Consider the following 23,852-nt stretch of genomic DNA (forward strand, 5'->3'; position numbering starts at 1 on the left):
TGGATTTCGCACATGCGTAGTAGGCTTGGTAGGATAACTTGACAGAACAGCAGTGCAGATCAGACAAGACAGAAGACGTTGCGCATGCGTGCAGACATAGCGGAGACATTTATGCGTCACCGTATAGACGCAGATTTCCTCCTTGAAAACAGTCGTATAGACGCGGAAAAAAGTGAGAACGAAAACGGACTTTTGCGTTTTTGTTTTATACCGTCCCCGTGTAAAGTGGGCCTAAGTTCAGAAGAAACGTGATTCACTGAGGTTTCAGTTCAGTTTCAGTGTGTGGACGCTGACCCACACTGCACTGTGTTTCATTGTGCTCAGGGAGACTAAGATGCCCACTGCACTTTTCAATGTGCTTCAGACAGTGTGTTGTTCCTGCAAAATAAGCACAAGTTAAATGTTCTCCGGTATATGTTCTCAAGTTTACAAAGAACAAATTGATATTAGTGTTAGCACTGAAATGTATGTGCAGTCTGCAGTGCAAGTTTTAAGTTTTCATAAAACAATTTGATTCTGCGGGCGGCACGGTGGTGTAGTGGTTAGCGCTGTCGCCTCACAGCAAGAAGGTCCTGGGTTCGAGCCCCGTGGCTGGCGAGGGCCTTTCTGTGCGGAGTTTGCATGTTCTCCCCGTGTCCGCGTGGGTTTCCTCCGGGTGCTCCGGTTTCCCCCACAGTCCAAAGACATGCAGGTTAGGTTAACTGGTGACTCTAAATTGACCGTAGGTGTGAAAGTGAGTGTGAATGGTTGTCTGTGTTTATGTGTCAGCCCTGTGATGACCTGGCGACTTGTCCAGGGTGTACCCCGTCTTTCGCCCGTAGTCAGCTGGGATAGGCTCCAGCTTGCCTGCGACCCTGTAGAAGGATAAAGCGGCTAGAGATAATGAGATGAGATGAGAATTTGATTCTGCTTGTTAAGCAGCACTGATGTGTCCATGCTTACAGAAAAGTTGATAATACTAGCACAGAAATGGGAATTTTCTGTATGTTGTAGTGAAGCAACTCTTGGTTTTGCCAGCAGTGGAATAGAGACAAATATATGTCTGGCAAGAGTGTGTAGTTATTAGGGCTGTAACGATACACCCAACTCACAATTCGATTCGTATCGCGATTTTTGACCCACGATTCGATACGCCCACGATTTTTTTTTTAAATGTTTTTTTAAAGTAGTAAATTTGACTTATTAACATTTACTTACTTACATTAACTATTTAATAACAAATAATTCAGACCACTGCAGAGAATGAGTAATATGTATGCAAAAATGAACAAATGTATATCCAAAGACTGTTTTATTTCTCAAAATAATACTGTTGAGCCGGAAGCTCTGTTTTCTTCGGTTCTGAAAAAGTCATTTTTCCAAATCGTGTAAATCCGTTAAGATTTTTTTGGGGGGGGTGGCTCTCTCACTGTCTCACTCTCATAGGGCCAATGATTTTCTGTGATCGCGGAAAACAGATGGAAATTACGGAATTTTTATGGTGAAACATTGCTCGCGTGTCAAAATGTAACTGCCGCAGAAGGCTTCCGCCCAAGCAGACATGCCTTCACTGTTGCCAGATATTGCTAACGTTTTCCACCCCAAAATATGTTCAAAACCAGCCAAAAAGCACCTAAACCCGCCCAATCTGGCAACACTGCATGCCTTTCCGGTCAAGTGATTGTGATTGGCTTGTGGCACACCTAGCCAGCCAATGAGCTGCTTGTTTACAGATTCGCTCCCCGCGTCGCAACCAGAATGGCGACCGCTTAAAAGAAATGAATGCTCTGCCAGTGGCGAGTGTGGACGTTGCGTGACTCGCAGAAGATTGTCGCAGGTCGGCGAAAAAACGACTTACTAATAGATATAAAAAAAAAAAGTAATTTAAGTAAGTTTAAAATGTAATTTAAATAAAAAGTAAAGTATTCATAAATTGAAGTTTGGAAGCGCCTCTGTTTTTGGGCTGAGGAGAAGTTTGAAAGGGTGTACCGCGATTCTGCCTTCTTGTATCGCGATACGGATCGTGGCTCTGCGTATCGCGATTTCGATTTCGATACGCATATCGAAGGCCCTAGTAGTTATGTATGTGAAATGTAATTTTACAGTGGTCAATAAATTCTGATTTTCTTCAGTGACACAGATATCGTGATGTGGTTGAAATTTCTTGCAATATATCGATTATCGCAGAATCGCTGTACCGTGATATTATCGTTATCGTGGGCAAAATATCGCCATCGTATCATGAGGTATCTGGTGATACCCAGCCCTACTGCTCACCCTCTCCACTGCAGCACCGTCGATAGATAGTGGAGCATGCTGGGTGTGCTCTCTCCTGAAGTTGTTAGTACGTCGTTTGTTTTTCTCCCCAGGACATTCCAAATTATTGGTTGTGGCCAATCCTTGTGCATTTTCCCCCTTTTTCTCAGCTTGAAAAATGGTTTACTGTTCTCCCATAGGCAGCTCTCGTCTTCATGTTGGTTTGTCTTTTTTTAACAACAAATGCAGTCTTCACAAGTGAAACCCAGGCCACAAACTAAGGCTATATTGAGACGGTCAGAGCTTTTAATGGTTTTTAAACCATCAGTCCAACAGGGCAACAAGTAACACCTGTCAGTCACGTGTTCCAGTATTTTTAATCATTTGAAAAATGGGCGGGTTCAAACAAAAGGTGCGCTTTTCTAAGTTGTTTAACACGTCGTGATTTAAATATCAGGAAATGAAAGCTGAAATTCTGTGCTAGGAAGAAGTAATTGGTCCTTTCTTTATTTCCTTTATTTTTTGCATACTTGTCACAACAAATGGTTTCAAATCTTCATATAAACTGTAATATGAAAAAGGAGAACATAATTTAAAAACTTCTGTTTCCTCATCATTTAATTTATTGAGAGAGGTTATGAAACATGTAGATCACCTGTGTAGAAAAGTAATTGCCCCCTAAACTTAACTGGTTGGGCTCACTTTAGCAGCAGCTCCAACCAAATGCATGTGATAACTGGAGCTCTCAGTCTTTCACATCGCTGTGGAGGACGTTTGGCCTGTTCTTCTCTGCAGAATTGCTTTAATTCAGTCACGTTAGTCGGCTTTTGAGAATAAACTCCTGTTTAAAGTTCTAACACCGCATCGTAGTAGGGTGCAAGTCTGGACATTGACTAGGCCACTCCAAAGTGTTCGTTATTCCCCACCCAAACGAAGTTTGGTGGGGGATGTAGAAATGGGTTCCGTCTGTCCGGTCATGTTTACGTTTTCAAGCCATATCTTTAAAACTACTGAAGATATCATCATGAAACTTTTGTATACATATCAAGCAATGTGAACTGGTGCCTTTTTGCTATTTTGGATTTAAAAAAAAAAATTTTTTCCAAATTTTTACATAAGGCCAAAAAAAAAAAGTGTGTTTCCGGTAACCCGACCGATCGAGAATTTCCGCGTCGAAATTGCCGACCGTAAAGTTTTTATTACAAATTTCCCTCGATATTTTAGTGTAAGCAGCGTTAGTTTGTCATAATTTTTTGTTTCAACGCATTCAAGTTGTGAAAGAAACGATAAAAAGTAAAATGTTTCGCCACTTCTATCAGCCCTCCTGCATAAACATGGAAGCGCACTTGTATACTGAAGGAGGAAGGCAAAACTGAGCCGAGGCGCCATTTTGAATCCTCATTCAAGGCTGTAATGCAAATTGCTTCCTCTTCAGTATACAAGTGCACTTCCATGGCAGGGAAAAACACTACATTTTGCCACCTATGTAGTCCCCTATTTATACAAATAGGAGTCATTCAGGATTCAGCCATGTTTTTTTTGCTCGGTGTTTTTGCTCGACCCAAGTTCTACAGTAGGCTAGGCTAGGCCGTCTGCTTTTAATGGAAGTAGCCTAGCCTAGGACGTTATTTTCACGTTATTTCTTGATAAGGTGTTTTCACGTTATTACATGAAAATATCATGAAATAACGTGATAATTCCGTATCATGAAATTACGTGATGTTATTACATGATAAATATATTTTAAAAACGTGATAACTTTGTTAACAATATCTTTTCACGTAATTACTTGATTCTAAGCCAATTTTTTTTGAGTGTGGCAGCAATACGCTTCCGTAGATCATAACTCGAACTCTCGCGATTTTTTTTTTTTTTATTCGTTTAAAGATTTAAAACACTTTTATTTTATGATGTGTAGTATAAAGGATTCTGTGCCAAAATACTATTTTGTAAGATGTTTACTTGTGTTAATTTTTTCGAACAAAATAAAAAAAAATTAAAAAAAAAAAAACTTTTTCCTACCTACCGACCTTATTTTAGTATTTCATGTTACTGGAAATGCACTTTTTTTTTTTTTGACCTAAATAGATTTTGACTTGGTTTCTAAGAGCAATGTTCTTTTCCGGACCATATATCCAAAACTATTCATGATGCGAATTTGAAACTTGGTATACATGTTAACAAGGTGATGTAGATGTGCCTTTTCATGCCAAGAAATTTGAGAAATTTTTATTTTTTCATGTTTCCATGGAAACAATTTCAGGGTTAGTCTTGGGGGTAGGTTTTGTTTCCGGAGCAGAACTTGCAAACTATGAGTGGTATGGTCTGGAAAGTTGGTATATGTGTTGCTGAAGTAATGTATATGTGCCTTTTGATACTAAGAAATGTGAGAATTTTTAGCTCACCTGGACCAAAGGTCCGGTGGGTTTATGCCATGGGCTGCTGAGGTCAGTGTAAAGAGGTAGGGTTGGTTTCCTGCAGCAGAACTTGAAAAATGTGACAAATAATATCTTGAAACTTGGTATATAGTTGATATACTGTAGGGCAGGGGATATAGACGATTCTGTCGTCTTTTGTTTGTTCTGAGTCATTCAGATGTAGAATTGCTCTTGGGCTTAGGATCGTTATATTGCTCTGTTACCCAACTGCACTTGAGCTTCATATCACAGACCGATGCCTGGACATTCTCCTTCAGGATTTTGTGGTAGAAAACAGAATTTATGGTTCCATCAGTTTTGGCTCGTCACCCAGACCCTGAAGCAGCAAAGCGTTTGCACACCATTGCATACCACAACCATGTTTGACTGTTCGTAGTTTGTTCTTATAATGGAATACTGTGCGTGCTTTATGCCAGATATAATGGGACTGAGCCTTCCCAAAAATTCCGCTTTCGAACCATCAGTCCATAGAGCATTATCCTCAAAGGCTTGGAAGCCATCAGTTTTTTTTTTTTTTTTGGCAAATGTGAGGAGTCTTTGTTCTGCTTGGTTAGGAGCGGTTTTCACCTCGTAACTTTCCCATGGACACACTTGTTGTTTTTTTTCTAATGGTGGAATCATGAACGCTGACCTTATCTGAGGCAAACAAGGCCTGCAGTTTTTCAGATGTTTATCTCTGTTCTTTTGTGACTTCTTGCATGAGCCATCAATGCGCTCTTGGAAGAATTTTTGTACTCTGGCCACCTTTGGGACAATTCACCACTGTTCCAAGTTTTCTCAGTTTGGAGTTAATGACTTTCACTCTTTTTTCACTGGAATCCCAAATTCTAATAAGGCTTTGTAACCCTTTAAGACTGCTGTATTTCAAAAACTTTTTTCATCTTTTGTTGTGATTGTGGCCTAGTGTGCTGCTTGTTGAGACCAGGGCTTGACATGAACTTTTAAACCCACTTGCCCTGAGGGAAAGTGGGGGTTAATTTCCACTTGCCCCCTATTTTGCAAATACTTTTTTTTTCTTCTTCTTTTAGGAAAACCATAGAATAGTAGTGAATTGCGGGCAGCACGGTGGTGTAGTGGTTAGCTCTATCGCCTCACAGTAAGAAGGTCCGGGTTCGAGCCCCGTGGCCGGCGAGGGCCTTTCTGTGCGGAGTTTGCATGTTCTCCTCGTGTCCGCGTGGGTTTCCTCCGGGTGCTCCGGTTTCTCCCACAGTCCAAAGACATGCAGGTTAAGTTAACTGGTGACTCTAAACTGACCGTAGGTGTGAATGTGAGTGTGAATGGTTGTCTGTGTCTATGTGTCAGCCCTGTGATGACCTGGCGACTTGTCCAGGGTGTACCCCGCCTTTCACCCGTAGTCAGCTGGGATAGGCTCCAGCTTGCCCGTGACCCTGTACAGCAGACCTGGGCATTTTGTGGCCCGCGGGCCGCATCCAGCCTTTTGGTTCATTCTGACTGGCCCACGTAAGGTTAATTAGAAATTACAAAATAAACGTATTTTTTTCTAATTTGACCTCATGCATGGACTGAATGTGCATTGCTTTTATTTTGAAGTTGTGTTCAACAAAAACGCAATGCGCCCGACATGAAAATGACATGAAATCCCACGAAACCTAATCCCGCGATAACTACTTCCGTAATTTGTCCAGACCAACCACAAACTTGTACGTCATCCTTCAAACAGTCCAGCCAATCACATAGTGTGACGTCACCAGCAGGCGCCGGAGCCCGAGCCGATCTGTAGATCTGATCCCTACACCGAATCGAATCGACGTTGTTGCGAGCAGGTCACAGGAAGACTTTAGCCCCCAAAATGTCTGCAAAAAGAAGAAAGGTAGATGCCGAATGCAGGGCTTTCAACAAAACATGGACTGCTAAGTATTTATTTACTGAAGTCAGAAATGAAGCCGTGTGTTTAGTTTGCGGAGAGCAGATCCGAAAAGCTGAAAAACACCAAATGAGGTGATTAGACTACAAATGTGGGCATCATTATTATAATATGATGTATCTTGTTTGATATTTGGAGTAGAAAGACAATATTGTGGTGTCTTTATTGTGTTTTGGGGTGAATGTGACTGAAAAAAATGGTACAAACGTTCATATTTTGTTAACCATTGTTTTGGGAAATTTGATTGAATAAATGACATATTTTTTGTAAGGCAACCTCGTTTTTTCCATACTCTTACCAGTCTTAGCAGCTTGTAAAAACAATTATTTACTGCTTTATATAAAGAAATACAGTTAATATTATGCAGAATTTAGTTCAGCCTTTTGGTCCGGCCCTCCACAAAATTCTTTCTCTCATGTGGCCCTGCGGAAAAAAATAATTGCCCAACCCTGCTGTACAGGATAAGCGGCTAGAGATAATGGATGGATGGATCCCTTTTTTTTTTCCCCCTGAAATTTCCACCAGCAGAACACATTATTTCCAAGTTTACATTTATAGGCCAACGTCCCCCCTTTTGAGTTATGTCTTGGATTAACACCATTTAATTCAAATAAGGAGAAAAATAAGGTAAAAAAAATCAATAAATGTAATAAGTTTGATTGCAGTGAGTTCCCTCTACTGTAACAAAACTAAAAAGGGGGAAAAAATCAGACTCCACTTTGAGAATCAGTCAGTGCGTTTACATGCACATAGAGAGAATCGAATTTCTGCCGTTGCTTGACTGAAATCGAAGTTCAAAATGCCATGTATACACCTTAATTCGGCTGAAATTGAACCGAACTTGATTTCTCGGAATCGAGCTACACGACCTAGTTTATGCGATTTCTGCCGAGCTACTTAGTGCATGTAAACCCTATCGAGCTAGTAGTCGAGCTACTTACTTCAGCACTGCCCCTTCCGGAAGTGACGAGTGACGAGACCACAAGCGGGAAACAAGCCTCGGTCGGCATGACAACAGTAGTAGCGAGCAGCAGAAGAGGTCAGGAGGAACAAACGAAGAAGAGAAAATGGCGAGCAGAAACGTGCACTTCTGGAGCAATGAGGGGAGAGTTCATGCTCATTCAGCTTAAGGAGTTGAATATATTAAAATTCATGGATGGGAGAAAAACGCGCAATGGAGAACACGGAACTGATAACTTTGTTTACACTCTTGAATAGCTCTTCATGACGACAACCGGAGGTGTACCAACACGATGGGGCGTGTAGCGCCACCTGTGGCTTGGGTGCACAATGCACCTCACACAATAGCCCGATTTCATTGTGTGCATGTAGGATTGGATTTCTCTGGCACCCTGCTGGGACCTTCAGCTCGATTACCGACAGCAGCTTGATTTGGATGTGCATGTAAACGTAGTCAGTGTTGAACAGTACCAGTCTGTTCAGGTTGAGTTGAAAACTGAACAGACATGAGCATGTTCTAATCTTCAGCAAGGGCTATTTCTATATTTGTGCTTAATAACATTTCAACTGTTGTATTTTAAGACTTTGTGTGAGAGAGAGATGGGGCATGTTTTTTTTTTTAAGTAAGTTTGTTTGTGTTTGTTTTCCCCCCTGATTGTGTGAATGAAATTCTCCCCCCCCCATATTCTTTGACCAAATTAATCACATCTACATCTGAGTGACGCCCAGTTCCGTTTTGTGGCCCTACCACCCCCATTATGAGTTTGAGCATGTGCATGAGGCACTTCCACAGTCCATCATCTCCATATGAGGCCCAGAAGAGCGAAGCATGGTGACAGCACCACTAAAAATACCCAACAGGCCGAGCGTGGATCGGGTTGCAGCTGAGCCAGCGAACGCTGCTGCTGCTGTGTATGAACAACAACAACAAAAAAGCTTTATTTTTCCCTTGCAGGTTTCTTCTGAAGCACTTTGTGTACGATGGGAGAAACGCAAGCAGACGGAACCAAAATGGCAAACGTGGCAGGTAGATTGATCTCTGAGGGAATGCGAGAGGAGAAATGGTTGTGTCTGGCATGTATGAGCTCCTGTTAGGTAAACCTGCATTTGTGCTACATGTGGTGCGTCTCAGCGTCATGTGTGTTTTGGAGTTGGAGTGGTTACTGTTTTATTCAGTTGTGTATCTTTGTGTCTGAGGCGTACAAGTGAGCAAGAGGTCAGGCCCAGTTCCCTGACAGTGCAACCTTGAGTTGAGAATGTATAACTTTTTTTTTATTCTCTCTGAAGTCTGTCTCTTGTTGACACGCTGACAGACAGACAGACAGTTTATTTATGGCATGTAGATGGTATGAAAGCATGTTTATCCTTGTTTGGTCATAACTAGTAATGAACTGCCTCTGATCTGATGCCAAGTATCACAAAAGGATTTGATTCACTGATGTGCTGTGATCTTGACAGAAATGACCTAGATCAGCGATTCCCAAACTTTTTTGGCCGCGCACCCCCTTCTATACTCCAACCAGGTTGACGCACCCCCAGTTCCCCAGTTTCAAAAAAACACACGCTTTCTTATAAGGGAAGCATCTTTAATCGTGCTAAATGATAACAAACATCGTTTGCCACACCTGCAGGAAACCACAAAAGTGAAAAAAAAAAACACCAAAGCTTTCTTACAGGGTCTCCGCGGATCCTTAAAAAGTCTTATTTTTAATATGTGTTTTTTAAGGTCTTAAAAAGCATTATATTTCGCTATTTTTTGAGCTATGGTATTAAATTTCACATGGGAGGTATTAAATTTCATCCGGGTAGCCTACGGTAAATGAAAAAAAAACATATGTCTGGATTTTTTTTTCCGCGCTAACGTTATTTATTCAACCAGCGTCGTTTGTTATCAAGATGCTGAACAAGTAGCACAAGAGCCGTTGTGTGTCTAGCACTAGTTCTAATAGCGCAGGAACCACGCCACTGGGGGCAGTGTGTTCTTTTATCCATGTAGTAGACAGTGATGGGAATAACGGCGTTAGAAATAAGGCGTTACTTTTTTTTAGTAACGAGTAATCTAACTAATTACTTTTTACATCGTTATAACGCCGTTCCCGTTACTTGCGATAAAATACTATGCGTTACTTTATTAAAGCTGTTCTCATCTGGCACGCTGCTCATTCAGCCTTTCTTTACTCTGCTTTAGTGTGGGGCGGGGAGACACGAGACAACGGCACAGTAAGCCAATCAGAGTAGATTTGGACAACATACGTAGGTAGGCCACGCCTACTGCACTACTGCGCGCTCTTTCAATCGGAAGACACAGTGATGGCGAGCGGTCAGCCCAGCACTGCGCTTTCACACTGGAAATACAGCCAGGACTTTTCATTACTTGAAATAAAAGGCAAGAGTGTTTACGTGCAATGCACATTATGTCGAGGAACAAAGCGTTTGTCCTTGTCAGTGGCCAGTAATTAGTAACAATTTTAATAACTACAGAAATATATTACATTTGATAGATGTCTTATCTCACATTGTCCCACAAAAATATTAATATAGTGTAGATAACATTACTAATTGGTTCTGTTAAGTGTCCATTTCAGTCATTAAACACATTTAACATTCACTTTTATTATGATTACACTAATTGAATTTGATTTTTTTTTTGAGGGGGAACAAAATGTAACGGAATAATTTACTTTCTCTGGTAATTAGTTACTTTTATGACAAAGTAACTCCGTTACTAACTCAGTTACTTTTTGGGAAAAGTAACTAGTAACTATAACTAATTACTTTTTGAAAGTAACGTGCCCAACACTGGTGGTAGAACCACTGAGAGTAGAGCAGACGAGGAAGAAGTGGTTGAACTTGAACATGAACGGAGATGGGGAAGTGTAAGTTTAGTAACAAGTGGCTTGAGGAGCCAAAATACAAAAGTTGGCTAACAACAGCAACTTCAGAATATGAAGCGAGATGTAAGGTATGTCGGAAAGACATCAAGTTAACAACAATGGGCTGTAAAGCCCTTGACGCTCACTCGAAAGGGGAAAAGCATATGCGCTATGCTGCTAGTCGGGCAACAACAGTCCCCAGAGGCAGTTCGATCAGTAGTCAAACTTCCTTGCTTCCTCACTGTTTGTTCATGGCAGTACCCTACTATTAAAATATTGAGAAAGCAGTTAATGTTCTGTTTTGTTAACTGAAGATCAATTTGTTTCCTCACTGTTTGTTTACAGCAGTACCCTACTATTAAAATATCGAGAAGGCAGCTAATGTTCTGTTTTGTAAACTGAAGATGCACATTTTTTATAAAAAAAAAAATGCTTTGAACTTAACCTAGAGTGTGCTTTTTTTTTTTTACTGTACGTATTTGTTCCGCGGTAGTGGTCTTATTTTTTATACTCAGTGGTCTTAAAATGGTCTTAAAAAGTATTATTTTTGCTGGTCAGAAATGTGCAGAGACCCTGTACAAAGGCAGCCCGTCGTGCTCGAATGAGAACATCGAATCACATTAACATATTATGCGCTCTCGTATTTGAATTAGATAGAATTTGATTGAAATGTAACAGTTTTAAAACGTTGCAACACGGTAAATGCGCAAATTCATTACAAAGGGAGATCACATCGAGGCATGTAGTCTACCAGCCAGATATGGGGAAAATATGATTTTCATCCGTGTTTAAAACACTAGCAACACAACCCTGTCATTACAAGGTTATGAGAATGAATTTAATTTGCAAAAAAGTTCACATATGAGTGATCCCACGCTTATGGGTACTGAAATGGGGACATGAACTTATTTTTAAAAATTCACCTAAAACCATTTCTTTTTTTACCATCAGGTCACAAAACATGTAATCTTTAATGAATGATATGTTAAAAGATAACTTTAATTTTCTGAGATGTAATAAAAACATATTTATATGCCAAAGTCAGAACGTAACAGAAGTGTTGTGGACATATAGATTCTCAATTTTAACAATGTAGAATTACTTTTTGAAACATAGGAAGGTGATGTTTTAGCAAATATAATTAATAAACATGTGTAGTAGAATAAACATACACATTCTTTCAATAAGATTAACATGGTATATAGCTAGATTGTAATTAATTTGTAACAGACGCGAGATGGACAATCGTAACAGAAGTAATGTAACAGACATCATTTTGGAACTCATAGGCTTGACTTTGGCATATAAATATGTTTTTATTACATCTCAGAAAATTAAAGTTATCTTTTAACATATCATTCATTAAAGATTACATGTTTTGTGACCTGATGGTAAAAAAAGAAATGGTTTTAGGTGAAATTTTAAAAATAAGTTCATGTCCCCATTTCAGTACCCATAAGCGTGGAATCACTCATATAATAACAGTAAAAATAGCAATGATAATTATGAACATATGCATTTTAAAGAGATGCAACAATTAAGGAGCATATCAGGAACAGATAAAGAAGAGGATCCATTTGATTGTGAAGTGCAGCGCTGGCAGCTCAGTCTGCAGCGAGAGAGAGAGACAGACAGACGGTGGGTGGGTCAGTAGGCTATATAGGTCCTATTTTCAGTAGCAGTATATATTTTTAGCAAGATCAATGCCATTTGGCCAAATACATACCAATATTAATGCGACGGATGGGCCTGCATCTTGGCACAGAGCTCTCCGATGTTTGGGGTAATTGAAGACACTCTCAGCCTCAAATCTTTCTCAACATCTCCCAGTCTTTGCCGATGTTTAGTTGCCGATCGGCATTTAGTTTTGCCGATTTCAACCAGTTGAGCATCGCAAATGAATGAATGAGTTAATGAAGCCACAAACTACTGCAGAACCGTTACGGCGTAGAAGAAGAGTTAAAAATCGCCATTACATTTTTTATCTTGCACACCCCCTAGTGGCAGCTTGCGCACCCCCAGGGGTGCGCGCACCACACTTTGGGAAACCCTGACCTAGATCATGCACATGCAGGCTTTCGTCTAAACGGGGGAACAGGGGCGCTGCGCCCTCTTACTCTCGGCGTGCGCCCCCTTACCGACTCCGTGAAAACATCCCAGCAACACTACGTGACAATGTGTCTGATCATCAAATACGTTATAATTGCTCCAAAAATATTCCAATCATAGTAGATACACCGCCAGACGGTCCAAAAACAATCCGAATTGGCGTTTTCCAGACTGAGGCGCCATGTTGTTTAGTTGTTTACTTGTCGCGGCTGCTCTCGCGAGATTTGACATGGGTTACATACGAGGTCAGCTGACTTGTAGAGCGAGAGTTCTCGAGACTGAATGACCTTTCACCCACCGGCGCGGGAGCTTTTGACAGAAGTAGTTCGCGAGTTGTTTTTGTTGACACTTGGGCATTTAAAGATGTCATCCCGCGGCACGAAGCGGAAGAAAGCCAAAGACTGTCCGGGGCAGAAGAAGATTAGGCCAAATAAAAAAAATAGTGTGTTTCCGGTAACCCGACCGATCGAGAATTTCGGCGTCGAAATTGCCGACCGTAAAGTTTTTATTACAAATTTCCCTCGATATTTTAGTGTAAGCGGTGTTAGTTTGTCATAATTTTTTGTTTCAACGCATTCAAGTTGTGAAAGAAACGATAAAAAGTAAAATGTTTCGCCACTTCTATCAGCCCTCCTGCATAAACCGAGCCGAGCCGCCATTTTGAATCCTCATTCAAGGCTGTAATGCAAATTGCTTCCTTTTCAGTATACAAGTGCACTTCCATGGCAGGGAAAAACACTACATTTTGCCGTTTATGTAGTCCCCTATTTATACAAATAGGAGTCATTCAGGATTCAGCCATGTTTTTGCTCGACCCAAGTTCTACAGTAGGCTAGGCTAGGCCGTCTGCTTTTAATGGAAGTAGCCTAGCCTAGGATGTTATTTTCACGTTATTTCTTGATAAGGTGTTTTCACGTTATTACATGAAAATATCATGAAATATCGCTTCCGTAGATCATAACTCGAACTCTCGATATTTTTTTTTATTCGTTTAAAGATTTAAAACACTTATTTTATTATGATGTGTGGTATAAAGGATTCTGTGCCAAAATACTATTTTGTAAGATGTTTACTTGTGTTAATTTTTTCGAACAAAATAAAAAAAAAAAATTTAAGAAAAAAAAAAAACTTTCCTACCTACCGACCTTATTTTAGTATTTCATGTTACCAGAAACACACTATATATATATATATATATATATATATATATATATATATATATATATATATATATATATATATATATTTATTTTTGGCCTTACTTCTTTCTTTTTCAATGTTGACAGACAATTTGTCACAATTTCCCTCTCAGATAGCCTCAGAATGTCCCATTGGAGCATTTTTCAAAGGCTTTGCATGGCGGGGGGGGACAACCGGCACCATCTCCCCGCTCCCTCGCCATGGTGAGCGCCCTCATACTAAATTTTTCTAGAAAAAACCCTGCACATGGACACGTACTAAGGCAAGCAGCCATCATGCCTGTGATATTTTGCATAACCTAACTCAAGTTTGGCTACTGTGAGAATATCGGTGTTTGGTTTTAGTCGATACTTTGCTACTCTGTTACCCAAACTGTATAGCAAAGAAAAGGGTATCATTTGCCTTTTGTGTGAAAATCATCTAACACCATCTCATGACTTGCCTGAAATGTGGTGCGCATGATGACCTTATTTAGGACACAGCCATTGTGTTTCATATCCTGCATGCTTAAGGTTGCGCAGCTTAGAAAATGAGCATTTGAGTGGGTGACCTTGTCAGCAGAATACAATACCCTTGTGTTCCTGCTATTTTATTTTATTTTTTTAAATACCTGTGTTCCTTCCGTCTTGTTTAACTACATTCGGGTGCTGTGTGGAAATGTCTTGATGGAAGAAGGGTCGCATTTTATCATGTTTCATCAAGGGCTTAAGAGTGATATTGTTTAATAAAATTCTTTAATCTGACTACACACACGCGATCACTCCAGTGCAGCATTAAGGCCTCTGCATGCTCTTGCGACAAGGCTTTCGCAGACAGTTGTAATTTATCGTTGAGCAGGGAGTAATAGGCGTGCGCGATGTTGTTCACCGCCACAACGCAAGGGGGCGTGAAGTTGCGAAATTGCTAGGAGTAGTTGGTGGGTGTGGTTAGTGGAGTGTTTATCCTCCGGTTACTTATAATGACTAGAACTGGAGACGTATAGATGTACGTACTTCCTCGATCAACCGCTCTTCATGCTGCTCCATCTTCGCTCGTGTTTTTAAAAATGGCGGTTGTGAAAACAAACCAAACCGGGAAAGTAGGGAAGCGGAAGTGCGTGTACAGCGGATGTAGAGTGGACCAATCGGAGCCCTCTTGTCTGCGACGCTGTCTGCGAGGCTTCTGCGGTGGTCACAATTTTTGGGAGGTGCGCGCAGAGCGTCTGCGAAGGTGGGGGGGCTACGCAGACACTGTCTGCGACGCCATCTGCGAGGACTGGGTTGTCGGCATAAATTGGCCCTTAGAAGGAGTGCAAAGCATCCAGGAAGTGCTGATGTGTGAAATAAGGAAGTGTTAGACTGCAGCTCCTCTCATCATTGTGGGCATGAAATGCAGCTCATCTGTCTGTCTGACCTGTATTGCACTCAAAACAATACAACAGCATATTTTTTTTGTTGTTGTTTTTACCTCATGAATTTAATTTTTTCAAAATAAATGCATCTCAGTTTTGATTCTTGCAACACATTTAAAAAAAATAAATAGGGTTGGGACCGTAAAGTATTTACCACTTTTATAAATGTTGCCATTCTTTCTCTCAACACTTAAAAGATGTTCAGGGACTGAAGACACCAAGTGATGAAACGTTTCAGGTGATATTTTGTCCCATTCTTCCTGCAAACAGGTCTTAAAGTGCACATCACGGGTAAATTCAGGAGCAAGATCAATGTAATTCTTCTATTTTATATTAAACTTTGGTCAAATATCTGTAACATTCTGCATTCTCTGCAATTTTTTACCTTGCGCAATACCAGAAAAATTCAGTTGAAATCAAGCCATTTGAGGCGAATTGGTCCGCCTCTGAAAAAACTTGGCATTTGGATTTCCCGGCAAACATTGATTTTCGTGACGTCGCGTGTGGGACGCCTCCCTCTGAATCCTACGTCAGCGCTGGTTTGTTTATGAGAAAACGACCTGGTGGTTTTCTGCAAATTTCTTCAACGTTATCGCGTAATTATTAAAATGGTTAATAGATGTATCGTAGGAGGGTGTAGCAACACCAATCTTGATGGGATTAGTACTCATCGTTTTCCAAAAGACCGGACAACGAGAGAGAAATGGGAGCGCTTGGTCTACACAGGCTGTGCACTGAAACCGTGCAGAGCTCTCGCAGTCTGCTGGCGCTTCCGCAGGTAACGTCACGAATCTGGCTCCAGACTCCCTTGGGATTTTTCCAGACGTGTTTTATTTTTTTCTGCTGTAGACCACGGGCGATTGCTCTAAGACAACGAGGGAGGCTCAGCCTCCTCTAAAAATGACGAACATCGTGTAGGATGAATTGTGCTAGGCTTATGTTATAGCCGACCTTATAACATTTCTATGATTCTGGATCTGAAATAGCAATATATGTGCTCAACCCAACTACAGTGCGAAATCATTCCGTTATAACTTTCCCCAGTTTGCCTAATGTGTGCGTGAGTTTTTCCCCCTCGTGACAGCGCGATGCAGCCCAGCCTCAGTGGACTTCAACGGCATTTGGGAGCTATGCGCTTTTCAATCTCAAAATGCAAGACGGTTATTGGACAAATACTGCGAAAACGCCCGCCCACGGAGTCCCACGGACTCCCAGCCTCAGTGCACTTCAACGGCATTTGGGAGCTATGCGCTTGTCAATCTCAAAATGCAAGATGATTATTGGACAAATACTGTGAAAATGCCCGCCCACGGACTCCGAGCCTCACAGTGGGAGGGACATGGCAGTTTCCGCGAGGAGACTGGTGATTGGTGAAAGCGGCTGGATATTTTCTTTGATTGACAGCTCGTTTCAACTATAGACAGGCAGCGGTGAATTTCAGTTCAGTCCCATGTGGATTCACAAGTGCTGTGGTGTATTGTAAGAGATCAGCTTACATTTCGATTTCATTCATTACATACGGTTTCTACCAGCTTTTTTAGTTTGTATATATTTTCATTGTAAATAAAGTGTAAATATAGTGTTGTCAAGTTTGCTATCTTAGTTCCAGAAATTTCGTTTATTTGAGTGACTGAACTTGAACTTGAGGGGGCTAGTCAGCTAGCAAGAAAGCTGCGCACGGATGCCAAGCATTGCTGATTTTGGCGAAGCCATTTGCCCGTCTTCCTTTCGAGGAAAAAATTAAAATTAAAGAGCAGGGTAGACCAACGCCTCAAATTGACTTGGTGAAAAAGGTAGGGAATAATACTCGTTCCTTTCAGCTCTCCTGGTACGAGAAAGTGAATTGGCTAACAGCAAGTGACCCACATCAACAACAGTAAATAGGCTACTTTAGTAATATGTCATGGATGGACCAAAAATATAGAATCTATTTAAAATGTTTATGCTGAGTATATTATATTGGAATATATATTATTTTGGATATGAATTAAACACAGCTACAATTTGGAAAACATTTTTAAACAAAAACACAGCCGAGAACATTTCACACTACAGACCTGGATTAAAAGTGAAGGGTTATCAAAATTGTCAATAAAACATTTCTCAGTCAAAATAAGTAAAATATAGGGAAAGTGTGTTTGAATGAAATGTGTGGCACCCAGCTCTATGTCTGGCTCCCCAAGGTCAGTGCTTGTGCCTATTCCAGAACACTCTGCTGTTACTGCTGAGGTTCCTGACAAAGAGCTGCTTTCAATAATGATCAATTTTTAAACAACATGCCACAATTTTAAAATATAAAATGTTAAAATATACACACACACCCCAACACCACCATCATGTATATTGGACAGTAGGCTAATGGGCCAAAAGAACCTGTTATTTCACAGTTTGTGACCCTGCCAACAATCAGCCAGATCAGAGGCAAGAGTATGGGCAAAATTGATGTGTGTTTTTTCTTTTAAAATCCAGAAATATCGTAACCAACCAGCCTCCCCTGTTTGAAAGACTACCAGCCGCCACTGCTGTAGACAGATGGCCTTGTGCAAAATTACCCTTCTGGATGAGTGTGTAAAGGGACATACTTTCATATAAAAAAAAAACAATAAATTGGTCCAGAATATGCACTTTAAGAGTGCAATAGTACGGGCTTGTCGTTTTCATTCTTTTTTTGTTTCAAAATTCACCACGCATTCTCTGTGAGGGACAGAGGGGACAGGCACCCTCTTCTTCCACAGCCTTGCCTTTGTAAAGTGTGCAGAATGTGGTTTTGCATTGTTTTATTGGAATATCCCTGGAAAAGATGTCGTCTTCCTGTAACCGCATACCCAGTAATGTTTTATTTCTTAAGTGCCTTTCAAGAATCTGAATGCAAAACATAAACACAAACTCTGCATCTGTGTGTCATTGTGGTTGTTTGTCTGTCTGTGTTCACAGAGCCCCAGGCAGTACCTGCTGTCGGTAAGAGCCACAAGAAATCCGAGGGACACTCAATCTTCAGCTGGCTCATAGTGTTGGCTCTGTTGGGCGCCTGGATATCTGTGGCTGTTGTCTGGTTTGACCTCGTTGAATACAACAATGTTGTGGGTAGGGCTACAGTTTCCTCTTTTGTTAAACTTTCCTTTCTTGTGAAAAGCGTTCTGTGCCTGTGGGTTGTAGTCGATAGTGCAGTATTCTAGCTAAAACCAAACCAACTGGCTGGAATAGTGAATAAAACCTGTATGTAAAATCAGGGTTCGGTTATTATAGACCACTCCCCTGGACATCGTCAAAACAGATTCAAATTATTGCAGATTCTTCCATCGTTATTCTTTTGTTTGAAATGAGATTTTTGTCTCTCATTCAAATGTATAAAAACCAAGCACCCTAAGTCCTGTGTTCAATTCAAGTAAGAAAGAATGTAACGGTATAACTACGTTCAGGCCTTTCAATTACATGAAACCTGTGACGGATAACGTCATAGGCGCCCAAATTAAGGTCAAGTGCCCAAAATACGCCACCAAAAGCAAAAAAACCCCAAAAAACGAAATGTTGATTAAATAAACTTGGCTGCATAAAACCCAATGTCTTGACTTTCTTCTTTAAAAACACTGAAATTAGCGAGAATTAGCATGTATTTCTTGTAATTGACACACAATCCACACCATTCCCATGTTTGTTCCGGGTTCGTCGAACTAGCCGTAAGCCTCACGCAGAGCACGAATTCTCTATCAACGGCGATCGGCACGCCATGATTTCGTGGAGGAGCGAGACTCTCGTACCAATGACCAGAGCGGGATTTCCACATTAGGTAAAGCTTCTTCTTTTATATTGCTTTATAGCAGTTGGCAAACCGCTTCTAGGTGCATTACCGCCACCTTCTGGACTGGAGTGTGAGCCAGAATGTTTACTACCCTATTGTGCTGAATTCTCCTAATAACCCCTGTATCATTAAAAAACAGCCCTATATCCCACATTATCTGACCTCAACTGCAATATCTCTGATACCTAGTGTCTTATGATTTAAATCCGGTAAAAGACTGAATAAAAGAGCTATTCAGGACACAACTGTGTGTATTTCAGATACAGCTTGCGTCTTAAATCCACACAGTTGTGTAAGTGTGGGTGGAATCAGTGACTTGGAGCTTGGTCCTCTTGTTGATGATGGTCTTAGACACTGGCCTTTCACTTAAACTAAGCTCTTTTCCCTGACTACATGCTGTGAATTGCATGGCCAATTCTCGTGATGTGACTGAAAAACCTTTTGTGTCGCAGGTCTGCTACAGGTTCGTCTCTCTGATGGCAACAGTGCAGAACTTGCTTTTTCATTCACAGTCTCCTCTCCTCCAGGCTCTCCTCAGGCCCCAACACATCTTTTAAATACTAACTAACTGTATTCTAATTATTTTTGTCATGTACATGTACATCAAGAGGGGTTAATGCTGTAGACATTTTACAATAAAGGTAAAAATAACATTCATAGATTTCTTTATTCATAACTTTGTAGCTAAAAAAAGCAGCAGCAGGCTTAAACACAGAGCGCTGGGAAAATAGCGCTTTGCGTGTGCAGAAAAGCCCAAATTACCCTGTATCACGACGGAAAAAGCCCAAATTCAGAAATACAGCAGGGATGGCAATTTTCCGCCGAACGGCGGAAATCCACCGTTTTGAATTTCAATTTTATCATTTTTGTGGAACGTCTAAATCCGTAGAGAAAAGTTTTAGGGGGGGTTAGGTACCTAACTTTTATTGCTGCTACCGAGATTAGTGTCAAATCGTATCGAAACCACATGTCTCGCGAACAACGGAAGCTTCTATATCGAGTGTAACAATGAAAATAAGCAAACGAGTCTGTGATTGGTTGCGAAGTGAAGGATTCAACCAATGCGAAAGCATGTTTCATTTCACTGGCCGCCATTTTGCCTTTAGCTAAATGTCTTGCACGAGGTTTTGAGAGCATTGTTTTCCGCAGAAATATGAAGTTTTTATCACGAGATCAAGAAGCATCGGTGGCTGAAATTGACAATGTCAAGAACAAATTTCGTTGGGATTGGCTACAGCGGACAGTTACTACGAAAGTGAAACTTGGAAAAAAGATCGAGGAGATCAGCGAGACGCTTGAACAGTTTATCAAGAAGTGCGATTTGCCTGGCAAAGCATTTTGCATTTATTGTAACGATGTGATCAACTACGGATCCCGTGGCTGTGTGGCATTAATTGACCATGCTTCTAAGGTCAAGAAACACTCAGATGTTATTGCACTTCGTAAATATGCCTGGGGCAGTCAGAGTAAGTTGTCTTTTTTCTATTAAACTTTAGATACTTATTTTTATCATGTATTTTTCACACAATATACATGTAAAATGGCTAGAAAATAGGTAGAAGAGGCTAAAAAGGCTAAAGCTTCAGGGGGGCGGAGCCCCCCTGAACCCCCCGTTCGGAGTTTCAGCTGAAATAAAATTTTCCTGTTGCCATCCCTGATACAGGGTGTAGCCCAAATTATGTAATTGAAAGGCCTGACACTCAGTGCGTTTACATGCACATCCAAATCGAGCTACTGTCGGTAATCGAGCTAAGGGTCCGAGCAGGGGTGCCAGAGAAATCCAGTCCTACATGCACACAAGGAAATCGAGCTATTGTGTGAGGTACATTGTGCACCCGAGCCACAGGTGGCGCTACACGCCCCATCGTGTTGGTACACTTCCGGTTGTCGTCATGAAGAAGAGCTATTCAAGAGTATAAACAAAGTTATCAGTTCCGTGTTCACAAGAAGAACGAGGACAGCAACATCGAGATATATATTCAACTCCTTAAGCTGAATGAGCATGAACTCTGTCTCCTCATTGCTCCAGAAGTGCACGTTTCTACTACTGTTGTCATGCTGACCGAGGCTGTTGTGTTTCCCGCTTGTGGTCTCGTCACTTCCGGAAGGGGCAGTGCTGAAGTAAGTAGCTCGACTACGTAGCTCGATAGGGTTTACATGCACTAAGTAGCTCGGCTACAATCGCATAATCTAGGTCGCGTAGCTCGATTACAAGAAATCCAGTTCGGTTTGATTTCAACCGAGCTAAGGTGTTTCCATGGCATTTAGAACTTCGATTTCAGTCGAGCTACGGCAGAAATTCGATTCTCTCTATGTGCATGTAAACGCGCTGATTGATGTTTTGTTGGATTTTGTGCTGAAAAATCCTGTTCTTCGTTTGCAGGCACACTTGGAAAAATTTATGATGCTGATGGTGATGGTGACTTAGATGTGGAAGATGCCAAAGTTCTGCTGGGTGAGTTTTGGAGTAGCTTTTGGATACCTTTTGTGTGTAAGTTACGTCTGTACGCGTGTGTTTCCTGCATGACTGACTAAGGTCCTTAATTCCCATAATGTAATTCTAAACAGCTGTACATTAGGGTGGTCCCGAAATGTATGGGGGAAATTTTTTTTTTTTTTTACCAAAACATTCCGACCACCCTACCATTTTTTTACATCGGCTAAAAGAAGGCAACAAGCAAAACTTCAGAAAAATTGGTTAATATTTAGAGGTGCCACACGAGGTTGCAAATCGGGTTAAGCCATTAACATTACTTGGTGCGTAGACTGTTGAAGAGAAGATCTCAAACCCCCAAAAAGTCACAGTTCTAGAGGGAATATGCCACTTCTATGAAAAAGAAGAGGCAGGAAGAGTTTATAGACTGATAGAAGGTTAACTTTCATGCACTAAGGGGTTCTTAAACAATGAGCACTGATCGTAATATGCTGATGAAGTTGTGAATGATTTTCTTTCTATGTTTTTCAGATGGCTAGCAACAGTAATACAAAGTAGTACCGGTGGTGCAAAGCACAAAACCAGAAAGGACAATTATGTTTGGTTAATTGGTCCCACTTCCAAGGAACTGTCTGGGAGAAAGCTTCCTTCTGCTAGGGAAGTCCTTAGTGTGTTCTTTTATCTCCACAAGATACCATAATACCGAAGGGTTTAGAAAATCACAGACAAGTAATAGCTATTGTTACTTTGAACACAGGAAGTTATATTACTGTATTGTTTGTATTAATATGAAACAGTTAATAAGCCACATTTATTAGGGCCCGAGCCCTATAGGGCGAAGGCCCTATTGTTCTTGTAAGAGTTCACTATTATTATTCTTCTTTATTTTTCTCCGCTGTTGGGCCATTTTCGGGGCGCTTGCCATGGGCGAAAACGCGCGAAATTTGGCGCCACTTCCGAGAATTGCCACCGCTACTCAGAACCAAAAGCCCACACTTGGCCGGGGCTCAGGGCCTCTATAGCGCCCCCTAAGTCATTGTGATTTTGGCATCCCGCATTAAGGTGCCTGGTTGCCATATAGTTTGTAGTAGTGGCATGCCATTTGGTATGCATTTGTATCTCACTAAGCCGGACAAAAATGTAATGCCAATGCATTAGCCACGCCCAACAGGAAGTGAGGTAATTTCACTTTTGTGCGGAATGCATGGCCACGAAGACGGCGCAACTCCTCCTAGACCGTTCATAGGAATGTCACCAAAATTGATAGACATCATCTACAGACATGGCTGACAAAAGTTACTAAATACGTTTCACGTAGGATAAACCGTTCAGAAGTTATACGTCAATCAATTTTCACTTCAAAATTTTACATGCTAAAAAATTCATAATAAATCTTCTAATTGCTCAACACTGCTCATACTTCACACGCTAATCACTCATTGGGCTTCTGACATGTTACCCAATTTCTGTGATATTTCGCCACTGGGGGCGCTATTTTTGGGCAAAAAATCCAATCTTTCCTCAAATTTGGTCAAACTTCACAGCCACCCTCTTACTACCTCCCGTGTCATGTATACCACATTTTGGGAATTTTCGTCCATGGGGGGCGCTGTTTTTGGCCGACGCAATTTCTCCAAAACGGGTTTTTGGTAAATTATTCCATAATGCTTTTCCTTCACACCACTACCTTGTGATAGTGCGTTGCTGTTGTGGTCACTTATTTTTCCATCTCATAATCACTCATGTACAGCATAGCGCCACCTACTGACATGGGAAAAACCAAAAAATTTATTCTTCAAAAATCTATATCTCATCTTCTGTTTACTCAATTGTCATCAAACTTCATACGCAAACTCTTCATAGCTCACCTGACATGTACGCCAAATTTTGTGCACTTCCGCCCCTGGGGGTGCTGGTTATGGCAGAAATGATATTGCAGCTTCTGATTTGTCAAACTTGGCAAGCAAACTCTTTACAAGACCCTTTTTGGGGCGCTTGCCATGGTCGACATCGCACGAAATTTGGCTCCTTTTTCTTAGACTCCCACCGCTACTGAGGACCAGAAGCCCAGATCCAGGCGGGCCTCAGGGCCTCTATAGCACCCCCTAACTCATTGTGATTTTTGGCCTCCCGCATTAAGGTGCCTGGTTGCCATGTAGATTGTAGTAGTGGCATGCCATTTGGTACGCATATGTATCTCAGTAAGCTGGACAAAAATGTATTGCCAATGCATTAGCCACGCCCAACAGGAAGTGAGGTAATTTCACTTTTGTGCGAAATGCATGGCCACGAAGACGGCGCAACTCCTCCTAGACCGTTCATAGGAATGTCACCAAATTTGATACACATCATCGACAGACAGGGCTGACAAAAGTTCCTAAATACGTTTCACGTAGGATAAACCGTTCAGAAGTTATACGTCAATCAATTTTCAATGCAAAATTTTACATGCTTAAAAATTCATAACATATCTTCAAATTGCTCAAAACTGCTCATACTTCACACGCAAATCACTCATTGGGCATCTGA

General features: G+C 41.1%; 1 protein-coding gene across 10 annotated transcripts in view; it reads left to right on the forward strand.

Annotated features, from left to right (window-relative positions):
- unm_hu7910 (un-named hu7910) overlaps positions 1 to 23,852 on the forward strand; it is an 87,075-nt gene that overhangs the window by 16,540 nt on the left and 46,683 nt on the right. For 8 of the 10 annotated variants that reach the window (XM_060933132.1, XM_060933148.1, XM_060933169.1 and 5 more), the window contains exons 2-4: positions 8,474 to 8,545; positions 18,025 to 18,174; positions 21,273 to 21,344. In XM_060933132.1, the coding sequence (XP_060789115.1) occupies positions 8,500 to 8,545; positions 18,025 to 18,174; positions 21,273 to 21,344 (268 nt within the window). In that variant the 5' untranslated portion in view covers positions 8,474 to 8,499. Of the gene's footprint in view, positions 1 to 8,473; positions 8,546 to 18,024; positions 18,175 to 20,720; positions 21,011 to 21,272; positions 21,345 to 23,852 lie in introns of those variants that run through there. The other 2 variants (XM_060933140.1, XM_060933193.1) reach the window with 2 other exon arrangements.

Source organism: Neoarius graeffei, chromosome 1, assembly GCF_027579695.1.
Source record: "Neoarius graeffei isolate fNeoGra1 chromosome 1, fNeoGra1.pri, whole genome shotgun sequence".
NCBI classification, from domain to species: domain Eukaryota; kingdom Metazoa; phylum Chordata; class Actinopteri; order Siluriformes; family Ariidae; genus Neoarius; species Neoarius graeffei.